The following is a 14,455-nucleotide window of genomic DNA, read 5'->3' on the forward strand; positions in this document are numbered from 1 at the left end:
ACAAAATAAAACAGGAAATGAAAATAATACCAAAATAAATGGACAGAAACAAAACATGACCTTGGGTGACTTGACGGGTTGTGTCATTAATTCCCTTCCTCTTTAATGGTCTTCATGTCCTTTCATTGTTTTATTTTCATTTCTATTATTTGTGGCTCTCTTGTTGTGAAACCCCACTCTCTTTCTGGTCTCAACTTTACATTCTGCATTTTTCATGAATTGTTGTTCCCTGCAGGCCGCACGATGGTGCAGTGGTTAGTGCTGTTGCCATACAGCGAGTAGGTTCCTGGTTTGAATCCCTGTCAGACAGGAGTCTCTCTGTGTGGAGTTTGCATGTTCTCTCTGTGCATGGGTTCTCTCCAGGTACTCCAGCTTCCTCCCACAGTCCAAAGACATGCTGGTTAGGTTCATTGATGACTCTAAATCACCTGTAGGTGTGAATGTGAGTGTGGCTGTTTGTCTGTCAGCCCTGTGATTGACAGGTGACCAGTCCAGGGTGTAACCCCGCCTCTCGACCAATGACAGCTGGGATCAGCTCCAGTCCCCAACGACCCAGAATGGGAAAAGCAGTATACAGATAATGGATGCAATGTTTTCCCCCGCATTCCCTAGCAATGGTAACAATTATTATAACTCACTGATAAAAATAACAAACGCTACCAGAGTTAAATATTTAGATCATTTTATTTCCACATGGCAACGAACAGTTTCTTCTAAATTTAAGAATCCACAAAAAAAAATTAAACTTCTGGACTTTTTCCATTCAGTTTTTCTCGAGTACACAGCTTAAACACCATAAAAAAGTGCATTTTACCATTACCCTCCAGTTGGTTCACTAAAATCACTCTAAATGATCAATTCTAAATCAATCTTACAATCTTTAATTTAACTATAAAACATGAAATAAACCAGAACGGACTCAAAATAAGGACTCCAGTTTGTCAAAGGCAACGTCTCACACAGTGGTAACTATCCCCGTTAATACAAAATCATTCACAGTTAGGATCATCTATAATCTACCACATGACAATTAGATCATTATGACACTTTTTAACAACACCTTCTTCAACATCCCGTCATCGAAACAATGAAACAGGAACGAGTCAACAGCTTATGGTCTCTGTAACCACCGAACAGGACAATAGTGTTTTAAAGTCAGGTACTAGTTTTATTATATCACTGATGTTAGGGAGGTCTAAACCCTGATAGTACTGATGGTGATCATGTCTTTGAGTGTCAATCTGTTACAGAGTTTGAAATATGAAGTTCCAGGCAACAGGTGAGCAGCAAACCATTTAACAAACTAACCTCCGTCCAGGTGTGAGCACCACACATGAAGTGAAAGGCTAGTTCAGGTGCTCGGTTAAATGTAAGGGGTCAGTTAGAGTTTATCTACACACACGCAGGCAGTAAAAGGCAGTGTGAGGTTGAATAATAGACTAAAATGTGTGGACTCATTATGTGACATAAAGGCTCCAGTTATGTCCAGCAGAAAATGAATCTAATGTTACTTGTTGACGCTGTTGAAGGTCAAAGTCAAATTACGACGTTGTTGTTACTTTTTTCTGGGTGCCTCGTTTCTATCTAGGGTAGGATTTGAACTTTTTCACTGCTGATATTTTGACATGTCATAATGTAATCATCATCAATAATAATTAGTTATGGTAGAGCCAGAGGTCTGAGTAACCCGTCTTTGCAGTTGGTTCAAACAAACTTTAAGAACTCCAACTGGTGAATAAATCCCTTCAGTTTGTTCTTATTTTGGACAACTAAACCTCCTTCTCCACAAAGGGGCAAACATGGTTTCCTAAAACTATAGGAATACCTTCTTCTATTTTTGTTTTCAAAAATGTCATTTTTACATCTTACAACAGCTAAAGCAACAATATGTAGGAATTTGGATTGGTGCGCTTTGGCGCCCACCGAAGGACTCTGAGCGCAACTGCACTTTAGTAAGACACCTAATGCTGTTACGCCTCCCCGTCTTATACAACGTGCGTCTGTGTACAAGCAGAGGGTGAGAAGCCGGAAAGCAGGTTCCAAGACGCTAAACAACCACGTCGACTGACAAGGTACAGAAAAATGACCGGATTTTGAGCAAAGATTAATTTGCTAGTGAACATTCTGCATGTGGAGTGCATGTGTGTTCATGTGTTACCATGGTAACTACAGGCTGTGGCTAAACAGCTTCATTGGAGAGGCTATTACATGCTAGTTGATAAAGGTTTGTAAGGTTCCTCTACCTCTTAGCCTCAGGCGTTGTATCAGCCCGTACAGAGACGGGCTAACTGGATACTTGTCTATAACTGAAGGCTTGTGTCAGAACTGGTGCCTTAAAACTGTACACGCTTTGAGAGATGACCTCACCCTGCTGCCAAAGTTACACACTGCAGCAAACAGGCGATCAAGTCGCGCTGTGGACACGAGAGAGATGCCATTCTCCCTGTTGAAAGTTATTATACTTTGAATCAATTGTTTAAAGATGGAAAAGTTACATATTGTTGCTTTAGCTTCTCCTCTGTTTCCTTTGTGCTTTATGTGAGCGCACATTCAAAGCTCACTCAAAAAAGGAAGCAATTTTTACTACGCTTACTAACAGACAAAAATAGTTAGCATATAAAACTCAAAAACTGTTTAGTATGTAGCATGAATATTACTAACTAGGACATTGCTAAAATGTCTGCCATGAAGAAAAGTCTCTGGAAATTCTAAATGACTATTATGAAAATGTCTGAGGGACGGTTGTATAGAGAGTCTCACATGTTCTCTGAAGAATTAGCTCCAGATAAGAAATACATTCAAGAATCACATCTAAGGTGTGCGTTAATCATGTTTGAATAAACTATTATCACAGTGCTCATAACACCTGTCACACCCACGGCGTGCAGAAATCCCTTCATCATCAGACACATGTAACACTTTACAGTTCTGTGTATGTGTTCATAAACACGTGTGTGTGTGTGTGTGTGTGTGTGTGTGTGTGTAAGGACAGTATTTATGCAAGTTTCCTTATTAATGCAGGTCAGAAGTAAACCAGGCACTATGTTTTTTTTTGTCCCTACCTTTATGGTAATAAATATTCAAATGTAATCTTTTCACTTGTTTTGATTAGTGTTATGTTTATGTGTGTATATAAAACGTTAGCTTATATGTAAACAATGCTGTAGTTCTCTGAGGTTATTATGGTAGGAAGCAGCTATGCATAGAACTGTGCCAAAAGCCCTTTTCACACATGAACTCCTGAAAAATATCTAGATCATTTCAGGAGGATTGCTCCGGATATTCTCCTGACCTGGATGTTCACATACGCTCCTCACAGCGGGTCAGTAAGAAGGGGGGTCGAGGGACAGAGTCCGCTACATGATGCTATAAGAGAATATTTACCTTTATATCAATGCTACATATAGATGAACAGAATTCTCCGGATAATATCCTTCTGCGTTCTCACATCAGCTCACTCTGATTTGTTGTTGAAAAAATACAAGGGGTCTGGCAGGAGAAACTCCAGGTGAAGTCTGAGTTAAAAATTAGGCTGTTTGCGTTCACACATACAGCTCCTCCTCCTGGAAATATCAGGAGTTTTTCGGGAGTTTTCTGCAAGTGTGAAAGCCCTAAGAGATTGGCACTGCATATCATAAAAGATGATATTGAAAAGTTGTGCGTATGTTTATGTGGTGTATGAAGACATCAATCTTTTACACAGTTTCAAGGCGCTCAGGGTGCAATTCCCTTAATGTCCATGTTTCATTCCTCAGCTGAGCTAGAGACTACAAAACAAAAAAAACTAAATAAATGAGTGAATAGATTTTTGTGGGGCATTTGAGTGAGAACCCCTTTTGTAGATTAACTTATTTTAGACCGCTGAAATGTGCAGGAAAATGAGACACACTGGGGGTCTTCACTCCTCCTTGTGCTCACGGGTTTGAGCCCAGAAATCATCAGCAGTTTTGTGTCCTGCACACTGAGCATGCTTCTTGGCTGCATGTTTGTCATGCATACATTTCAAAGGTTAGCAGCTGTCTGTGCAGGTTCTCAGTCATCCGGGTCATGGTAAAATTGAAGCTCGATCCAAAGGCAACTGGACTTAATTGAAGATCTTGAGGACGTTTCACCTCTCCTCCTCTGAAAGGCTTCTTCAGTTCTAAACTTACTGGTGGATGGAGCTAGTAATGTAGGCCTCTGTGGATCATTAGCATGCTAATGATCAGTGACTGTCAGCATAACTGCACTGAAATGTGTGGACACACTCAGCAGCTCTAACAGGAAGTCAGAGCAGATGTCATGGATGTCATGGCTGAGAGTTTTGTGAGGGATTCTTGGGCCGACGTCGACTTCTGATTTGAATTTCTTCATCCTGTGAAAAAAACAGAGACACGCTTGGTTTACTTTAAAATGACTGCTTTTCTGTAGCTCGGTGATGATTTCATGTTTTTGAACGAGTACATTAAAGTGCTTTAATGCATACTGTTTCTGCAGTGTCTGCCGTCTCTTCTCCCTCAGTGTATTCACTGCCGGCGTTGAATGCCTCATAGTCCGACAGGGCGCTTTCCACCGCCTCCTCGTCATAGTCTGTCTGGTACTCATCAGAAAGTTCCTCTTTAAGAAGACAAGAGCACACAACATGATGATCAAATACTGTCCTATTTGTAATTTTTATTATTTTTGGAAAAAGTGACCCGACTCAGCAAATCACGCCATAGTTCCCTGATATGAAACCAAACATCTCAGCAGACGGCTTCAAGCCTCTACTTAAGCCATTGAAGCTGTTACAACCTAATGATTGAGAGACGGCCCACTACCACTGAGCCACAGCTGCTCCTGCACCTCCTTTAGGGGTCTATTTAAGCTGACAGATTTATGGTCTCTCTCTCTGCTCTCTGCTCTGTCATGTCCAGCTCTGACCTGCACCAGTACTGCACTCTTGCTCAAGTTCGAAGGAGGACATACTGGCTGCTGCATTGTTGTCAGAGAAGCCAGCACTTCAACATAGCATGTTTCCTTAATGTCTGATCATATAGTAAGGTACCTTTATCATTTCAGTCAGTAAATATCTTACAGATTGGACCTTTAATATCTATATAAAATATATTGTTAAGTAGGTTCACGATTTCAGCCTTATACTTACCATTAATCAAGGCAGGTTTGACAGGTTCAATTCTGGACACTATCTCTGCCAGGTCAGTGAAGGAGGCATTGGGACAGGTGACCACCTGAAAGACACAAAGTGCATGATGTGAATGAAGACTTTAAAACAGCTTCAAGTTCAATATATTCACACACGTTTTTATGTACAGACATAACAAGATACAAACGTGGGGTCTTTATTGATGCCTACAAATACCTGTCTAAATAAACTGCAGAGACTATGTGACGACAAAGCCTTCACATCTTGGACATTTTTTATAGCTTGCCATTGCGTCGCCATGCTGGAAATGTTGTCTCAACCTAACTTTCAATAAACCGACTGACAGGCTGAGAGCTGGAGCTGAGGCGGGTTTTAATCCTTGTGTTATGAGATTGTTTTCTTTTTATTTCAAGAAGTATGTTGTCAAGAGATTTGTCAAGTACAAATGGAATTAACAAAAAGATGCTCGATAAATATTCAATATCTATGTTGTCTAATGTAAACAGCTGATCATCAATGGGTCTGTGCCCTGTCTTGAGATCATCGATATTGAGTTTTTTATAAACTTCAGTGCCAGAACTCTGTTGACTTGATTGTGTTAAAATCATTCAGTAAATATGAAAGAGAGAGCCTGTTTTAGAAGCTGAAGAATCTCAATGTACAATGAAAATAACAGCGGCCTCTGTAAACATCTCAACTCTATTTGTTTGCTGACGATAAGGAAGTGTGACTCTTCATCAACTGTTACTATTTCATCAATTCTCTTAGCTTAACAAATCTGGAACCAGTACTCGCTATCTCATCCAATGAACCATCCTTTCAATTAGACCAGTTTAAAAACCGTCTGCTTAGTTCGAAAAGAGCGGTCAACTAATTTAAGACTGTGCTGATATCATTTGCAAAGTCTTTTATTATAAAAGGTGGCTGTTGAAATTGCTGGAAATAAAACATTTGAATGCACCGTGGGGGTAGAAGATCATTCTGATATTTCCACACATATGCGATTAAAATTAGAGCCTGACAGATTAATCAGCCGGCCGATAATATCTTTGGATATTAGCCTATCAGGTGACTATAGGTATCAACTAATGTTATCACAGATATGTGCTGATATCACCAGATTTATTCACCAGTCAAGTAGCATTTCATTGGAGTATCATTACACTAGCAGTTCTCTGTTACCAGCAGAGGGCGCTGTATGGATTAAAACGAGTATTATAATCCTCCAGAGTGTAAAAGCTGTAAAGCACAAACATGCACAGTTATTTTCCAGTTGAGTGACCATCTTGCTTTCGTTATATATCTTTTCAACAAGTGTTTGAAAACGTCATTTGAGGGTTCAACGCAATAAATGTGTTTATCTATCTCTACACATCGAACATAGATCTGAGAAAGAAATTGGCCGAAATATCCCTAATATCGATATCGGCCCCAAACGTCCCACATCAGTCGGGTCCTTCATGACATCCAGCTTGGTGTAAAGTGAAATACACGATAACGTCTCTACAGAGTATCTCCTCGTCAGTGATGTGTGTGCTTTACACTCACATGGCCAGTTTTGGTCTTGTGGAACTCCTCCTGATGTCTGTCTTTAAGCATGCTGTCCACCACGCCGCTGCGCTGCCACACATCGAACAACGTCTTCCCGTGCTGGTATCCCACCTCCTGCAGCCGCAGCGAAGAAAGGTTAGCGCTACATTCAACCCTTGGAGGAGATGAGGTCATAAGCATCGAGGAACAAAGAGGGGGGGGGGACTCACAGCTATCTCGTCGAACTTGCCAAAGTCTAGAGTGCCGTAGTGGTCGATGGGAGGTCGGATGTACTCGCAGTATTCACACTCTTTGACCACTTCCAGCTGCCGCACACAGCAGACGTAAGCGAGCCGGGTTTGGATCTCCGCCATGTTCAGGACCTGGAAGGTACAATTAGTTTCTCTGGGGTCTGACAGCATGCTACGATATTAGGTGAAATGTTTCTGCTCTCCTGAGGACATCTGACATGAGGGGTTACCTTGATTTTCTCTGCCAGAGGATTGAAGCGTTTCCACAGCAACCACCAGCCGTTCAGAGAGTCGCCGTAGTTTGTCAGATTGGTTTCATCCCGGCTCCCAACATCAATTGCGATCACAACCTTTGCCCCCATGGAGCGAGCCACATCAGCTGGAAATTATTAATGAGAGAAACTCTTTTACTGTCGGTCAAATAACCAACTTTAAAAATCTGTTTCTTATATCATTAGCGCTGAGGTCTGACGGGAATTCAACATTTTCTGCCAACGTAAGAACGGTCTCAGCAATCTAAAATGAGAGATAGGAGTATGTAGATTGTTGTTGTTTGTGTTGCCGTATTTTGTTCAAACAATCCCCAATCGGTCATCATGATGCAGATAAGCTGCATTTTTTAAAAGTTAAAATTGGAGAGTTTCCAGGGTAGATAGTGGATGTCATTTTGTCTGATATTCAGGTATAGATGTGTAAGACTTAATTTAAGTTGACTCTAAGTTTCATGGTTTTTGAAAAGTGATTCTACACATCTGAGTCTGTCCCTGGAGGTTCTATAAAATATGTAGGAAACATTTTTAGAAAGCCTTTTTGAGCCGTCAGAAGGAGCGTTAAGAAATCTGACAAAACGTCTCCCTCTCTGTCCATGGCGCCACTGTGCTCCCTTCCCTCCGACGTCTGTAACCTTGGTGTCATCTTCAATCCAACCCTCTCCTTTGACCAACATATCAAACACACCACCAAAACAGCATTTTTCCATCGCAGAAACATCGTGGGTCTTCATCAATCCTTCCCCTTCTCAGCTGCTGAGATCCTCACCCACACATTCATCACCTCCAGACTGGACTACTGTGATAGTCTCATCTACGGTTCATCATCCAAAACACTCAGGAAACTACAATATAACCAGCGCTGCTCGTCTCCTGCACCCGTGACCGCATCACCCCCGTTCTTCAAGACCAGCATTGGCTCCCCATCCCCCAGCGTATCCACTTCAAACTCCTCATCCTCACGTACAGAGGCCTACATAACCTTGTCCCCCCTTTTTTTTAAATAAAGTATAATGATAAGGAAACAAGTCGTAGTGAATGGAGTTGAACTTGCAGTGATAATGCTTAGAGTAAAAAAAAAAATAGATCCAAGTCATTTTCCTTCAAAGCGTGAAGCCGTGGTGTAAATGTCTCTCAAACAGGTCGAGATGATCCAGAAGGTCATCATTATTATTCTGTCATATAAAATGACCATACTGACGGTGTTTCTCACCGGGCAGGTTGTTGATGTATCCTCCGTCCATGAGCAAGTGTCCATCTTTGGGATCGCAGAGAGGTGGCAGGTAACCGGACAGAGACATGCTGGCCCGGACATACCTCCACAACGAGCCTGAGCACAAGGTGAACATGTTTATAGAGACAATCACACTATCACAGTCAGTCATTTCTTATAGTTTAGAACCACCTGTTAAATTAAAGCTTTTTCTCCAATAGCATCTCATTTCTATCACTTTTTATTTTAGACAGCCTATGTTTTATTTACCTTGAAATAATTTTGGCACAAAAAATAAATGATCTAGTGTGCACACATCCAGGCTAAATGCATTCAGGTGCAGCAGGACATAATGAGAAATGTCCACACACTGTTCAGCTCCCAATTTAAACAGAACAACAATCGTTGTCAGGCCTGAGGCGGATCTTATGGATTGAAATGTTGCCTTGTTTAAAATAAAGATGCTCATTGGGAGCTGAACAGTGTGCGGACATTTGTCTTTTTTCTGCTAAAATAAATGATACGTTACAGTAATTAGTACAATTAGCACTCAGTTTGATTTGAAGTAGCTCCCAAAAATAAACATCTTGGACCACAGGAACTTTTTCATAGTTTTAGGAACTGTTAGAACTTCTTCCCCTTTTTTATTGATTCTGCACCGCAGGAACTATGAACTATTTAAGTTCCTAGAACCCAGTTTAGAGGAACCTTTTTAGCCCCTGTTTCAGAGTAGGTAAGTGGAGGTACTCTCTCCCTGCTCAAGAAAGACTTTGAGTCACATCAATGCAGGCTGATTGGTCGAACACACGAGCCAATCCAGTACCACTAACCGACCCTTTTTAAGTCCCAATGTAAACGTTATCAAATAACAGTAAATAAAAAGCTCTTAAAACCATTTAAAATATAAAAACAACACAGATTAATGGGCCGACAACAAAGTCCAGGCATAATTGAGTGTAAATGCGACAGAGGAAATATGATGCCCTTCATCTAAGCTCGCAAGTCTCCTTTCAAGCTTAGATCTATTGGACGATGGTCTCAGTATTATTGATGATGATGATGGTTGTGGCGATGGTTTTTGTTTGATAACGATGACTTATAAGATGGTTTCTATACTGATTAGAGCTCTCAAGAACTGCCCTCAATGTTGTGCTTTGCCTCTGGTCACTTCCTGTCAGCACCTGTGTGTCCAATCAGACTCAAAGCTGATCATTTACGCTTACTGACATTGTTCCCTTTTTTTCTAGATCCTTGCTTGTGTTGTTCTTACTCTCTGATGTACGTCGCTTTGGATAAAAGCGTCTGCTAAGTGAATTGTAGAATTATAGAAAACCAAATGACACACAACAAACACACAGCTCCCAACACGTCCTTCTCCATAGTTACAGCTGTGACTTTAAAGATTATATCAGACATCACCATGGCGATGTGAATGCAGACAGACAACAAGCCCTCGTTGTGTGAAGTTCTCAACGACCCCCCCCTAGTGGATAGTTCCTCTTTAAAAAGTCTCAAGACCTGTTTGGTCAGAAAACACCATTATAGTCACGGGGTACAAAATATGAGCTTTATAAAGAAAGAGAGAAAGATATCTTTGTCTCCCTCTTACCTTCAGCTCCACAGAAACATAAAGTCGCTCTTTCCTGTCATCTGACCGTAGCGCTTGTGTGACAGGTGTCCCCAAACTCCTGTTTGTTACTGCACAGGCGCTCTTATGTTTCTATCTTTTCATTAAATGGTAACAAATCTCCTTTCTCTAAATCTTCTTCCCTGCTCCCTTTAAGAGTCACACACTCAACCAGTGGATTATTATTAACCTGGACATATTTATTTAACCCTGAAACAAACCGGTCAATACACTGTGTAATATCTGTTTCACACAGTTCATCTTGTCCATTCATTATGTAAATATTGTTTTATCTCGTACATATCTTATTATAGTGGTCCTACCTGGTACTTATTGCTTGTTTTATTATCTCTATTCTATTTTATTTCCTACTGCTGCAATGGTAACACCAAGTTTCCCGCTGGCATTAATAAAGTATTTCTGATTCTGAATATGAAAAAGAGATTTTAAACAGAGGTTAACATTGTACAGACCGTCAGTGTGAACCCTCATGGAGGAAGCTGTGATGTCTGTTGTGATGTTGAAGTACGGCAGCCACAGGTCCTGGTGAAAGTAAAAGAGACCGTTATCATCTTACAGTATGAAAACACAATCTCACAAAGTGTTACACCAAGGAAATATGCCCAAAAATAATTATCTTAGAAATAAGAACCAGTAAAGATGTTAGTGAAATATGCTTTAATAACCAGTAAAGACTCATAACACTGAATAAGAAGTTAGAATTGGCTTTAATTCTGCTTTACTATTTACATTTGAGTTTTGAATATAAATGTTGGTATCATAAATTCTGATGAAGGCTGAATATTTGTTCCTCTAGTTAAATGAGTCATTGTTATTGTCTGATTGTATCCTATAATTTCTTACAGTTTGGTCCTCGGGCAGTGAGAACCAAATGAACCAAGTTGGTGCAAAAAAAACAAAAACAAAATGAGAGTCTGGAGTGCCCGGAAGTTCAATCAAAGTTTAGTGAAGGTGCTCTTTTGGGGAAAACACAAAAATTCAAAAAGATAAAACTAAAGCACTCCTCTTTAGCTCCTTAAATACATACTGGACATTTAGGATGTATGTATTGAAGTTGCTGATTGTGTGCTGAAGAAGAAGGCCCTGAAGAAGGCTGTTTATGATGATACAGATGGGTTGTACCCAGATTTTTAATGACTTGCCTTGTTTTTCAAATGTCATACACGTTTTACTCTTTTCAGAAGAATTAATAGTTTTTTTCATCTTTTTGAACCCACTTGGTAATCAACGTTGCTATCCCTGAAGTGTACTCTGATAAAGACACATTACAGAGCCGATAGTTTAGAAGCTGCTGGTCACTCTCTCCTTGTGAAGGGATTGAACACAGCTCTTCCTCTACATTAGGCATTTTCGTTCAACCAGTGCTTTAATGTTAAAGTCTAATTCTTTAACTCTTTGGAGAACCTGATTTTAAAAAAAACTCTCAGCTTACCTCTATCTGTTTGTCCTTGAAGACGGAGCTGACGCCGGAGTTAAAGGAAGCTCCAGAAAACATGGAGGTGACCGGGTAGGTCAGATCCAAGATCTTCTTAAAGTAAGACGTCATATCCTGAGACAGGAAGAAAGAGACGAAGGAGAGAGAGGAAAAGAACAAAAAGTATGATGTCATGTGTTATAACATATACAATAAAACTTCAGTTAATACCCAGAGCTTTAATTTGCTTCAGACCATGAAATGATCCTGCCTTTCTTTGGGACAGACGTCGATATGAGACCGGCTTTTCTAGCTAAACATGTGCTCAGTAAATGTGCGAAAGACTTTAAAATGATAAATGTACACCAGTTTTTGGGTTTTTTATGCCTTCATTTTCGAGAAGGACAGTGGATAGAGCCGGGAAAGGAGCAACAGGTCAGACCTGAACCCGGACCACCGGCTCCAGGGACCACAGCCTCTGAACATGGTGTGCGAGCACTAACCACCATGGCACCGGCGCCCCACCAGAAAGAATATTTAACTGTGTACAAACTCAAAATAAGGATATTGATGAAACAAAGTGAATTATAAATCAGTAATTTGGCCGACTTTTTTAAGAGAGTATTCTGCTGCATTCATTACTTTATCTTTCTTGGACAGATGTTGAAGTTCATCATCACCCTCTAAGTGAGAGCTGCCTTTATCTGTCAGGTCAGCCCCAGACCAGTAAAAGGGACTGGACTCTACATTATAATGGTTTATAATGCTGTAGGATGTCAACTCACCATGGACCACTCTCGAGCCCGGACCCTCATGCGACTGTTGCTCTTCTCCTCGGCATACAGCGCTCCCATCAAGGAGCCGATGGACGTGCCGCCCACCATGTCAACGGGGATCCCCGCCTCGTTCAGCGCCCGCAGGATGCCGACCTGAGAGCAACCCCTGAGGAGAGACGGACCTCCATCAAATAACATCACAAATAAAAACACAACATCAAGCTTACCTTCACAGATGGTCATTCAGTCTCTTATTAACAATTTAATTCCTTTAATCCAGCTCCAGAATCATACTTCATATCGCTCTTTTAAAAGCCGTCAGTCTCCGTCTACAAAACCATTACTTTGACCTCCCTGAAACAATGACTGGAGTTGCTTGTCTACCAGTGAGCAGGTTTGTTTGTTTGTTTTGTTGTGGGACTTTTAAAGGATTATCCAAGGTCTGCTGAACACAATTATACAGCACAAGAAATAAGCCAATCCACTCCATGTCATGCTCTGCTCTGAGTTGTCCTGATATAATATGCCTTATTAGATATTTATTGTTTGTTTTTGTTTTCTCATTTGTGCTCTGTTTTTATTTTATTTTATTTTTTTGGAGGGGGGGCTTTATGTGCCTTTATTTTAGAGATAGGACAGTGGATAGAGTGAGAAATCAGTGACAGAGAGGGAGTGTGGGGGCGCTGTTAGCCTAGCGGTTATGATGCGTTCACCATATACAGAGGCTATAGTCCTCAGCGCAGCAGCTGTGGGTCTGAATCCGACCTCGGCCCTTTGCTGCACGACTCTCTCCTCCCAACATTTCCTCTCTCTCTTTAGCTGTCCTATCTAAAAAAGGCAAAATGGCCCAAAAAATATCTTTAAAAAATAATAACAAAACAAGAGAGAGTGGGGAATGACATGCGGGAAAGCAGCCACAGGTCAGATTTGAATCCAGGCCACCCGCTTGGAGGACTACAGCCTTCATACATGGGGCGTGCAAACTAACCACTACGTACCGTTTGTGCTTGTTAAATGCTGTGTCTATTTGTAAATGGACTTCATCTTGTACCGACTATTCTTCTACCTCTAGTCTTCTGACTACTCAAAGCTCTTTTACACTGCAGGTCACACCTACACATTCACACACTGATGGTAGAGACTGCTATGGAAAGAGTCCATCAGAAGTAACTAATCACAATCAGACACATTTATACACCGCAGATAAAGTAGAGGGAGCAATTTAGGGTTAAGTGTCTTGTGACATGTGACTTTACATTTCAGTCTTTAAGAACCCCCTCAAAAACCAGTGGGCTCTAACCACACAAACCAACATGGATAATGAAGACTAGGGATAAATGATCACTGCTGTAGTTACAGGTCTATCAGGAGTCTCCAGTCATAGCTGAGAGGAATACAGTCCCTACCTTATCTGAGCTCCAGGAGAAGCCAGAGCAGTGAAGAAAAGAGAGAACGGTCAGAGTAAAAACAATCAGCCATCACCGTCTTATACAAATAAACACATTGTAGACATTAAATTACCAAGTGTCTGCTTTCTTTTTACTCACACTAGAGTGGGAATTAAATGCTTCTATGCTTCAAACGTTTGTCTGCATAGTAGTTCAAAAGTGAAAGCTGCATATGTACTGTGGTAGCTATTTGTGTTCAAGCGCCAAAACAGAGATATGACGAGTGGCCATGCAGTTGCAACAGGCAGAGGCGCGGCTCGTCAACAGACAGGGCAGGTGACTAATTGGGGCCGCAGACCAGTAGGAGGACCCCGGAGGACTCACAAACTTGAAACCAAAGCAGTGGCCCAAAAGTTGCACATTTTGCAGCGACAGTAGGAAACCTCCCTAAGGGGGCACCACCTGACAACCCTCACTCTCGCTGCCCTGCTAAGCGTTGCATGCGTGATAGCTGTGAAAACCAAAATCTGTCAATGAAAGTCAACAAAGAAAAATGAATAGGAATTATTATTATAGGTGAAAAAATAAAACAGGAAGAAAGAGGAAGAGGAGTAAGCATCGGGACACTGGCAGACATGATGATGATAAACGCTGGACGGAGGGCACCCCCCATTTGATTTTTGCCTAGGGCCCCAACAGACTCTAGAATCACCACTGGTATCAGCAGTTCAATAATTATGTTTACTTTTTATATAATTAAGTTTTGGCTACAGCTGTTTAAAAAGCAAAGACTCTTAATTTTATAGTTCCTGACACATTCAGACAAAATGAACTGAAGCTA

The 14,455-nt window shown here is 41.0% G+C and overlaps 1 protein-coding gene across 1 annotated transcript in view; it reads right to left on the bottom strand.

Annotated features, from left to right (window-relative positions):
• Positions 1-665: 665 nt before the first annotated feature.
• Positions 666-14,455, bottom strand: part of pnpla7b (patatin-like phospholipase domain containing 7b) — a 35,758-nt gene continuing 21,968 nt past the window's right edge. The window contains exons 26-35 of the mRNA XM_065963071.1: positions 12,236-12,392; positions 11,469-11,585; positions 10,489-10,558; positions 8,389-8,505; positions 7,137-7,285; positions 6,886-7,038; positions 6,674-6,790; positions 5,126-5,210; positions 4,466-4,596; positions 666-4,354 (exon numbers count right to left, since the gene is read on the bottom strand). Of these exons, the coding sequence (XP_065819143.1) occupies positions 4,289-4,354; positions 4,466-4,596; positions 5,126-5,210; positions 6,674-6,790; positions 6,886-7,038; positions 7,137-7,285; positions 8,389-8,505; positions 10,489-10,558; positions 11,469-11,585; positions 12,236-12,392 (1,162 nt within the window). The 3' untranslated portion in view covers positions 666-4,288. The remainder of the gene's footprint in view (positions 4,355-4,465; positions 4,597-5,125; positions 5,211-6,673; positions 6,791-6,885; positions 7,039-7,136; positions 7,286-8,388; positions 8,506-10,488; positions 10,559-11,468; positions 11,586-12,235; positions 12,393-14,455) is intronic.

Source organism: Labrus bergylta, chromosome 2 (genome assembly GCF_963930695.1).
Source record: "Labrus bergylta chromosome 2, fLabBer1.1, whole genome shotgun sequence".
In the NCBI taxonomy this organism is placed as follows: Eukaryota; Metazoa; Chordata; class Actinopteri; order Labriformes; family Labridae; genus Labrus; species Labrus bergylta.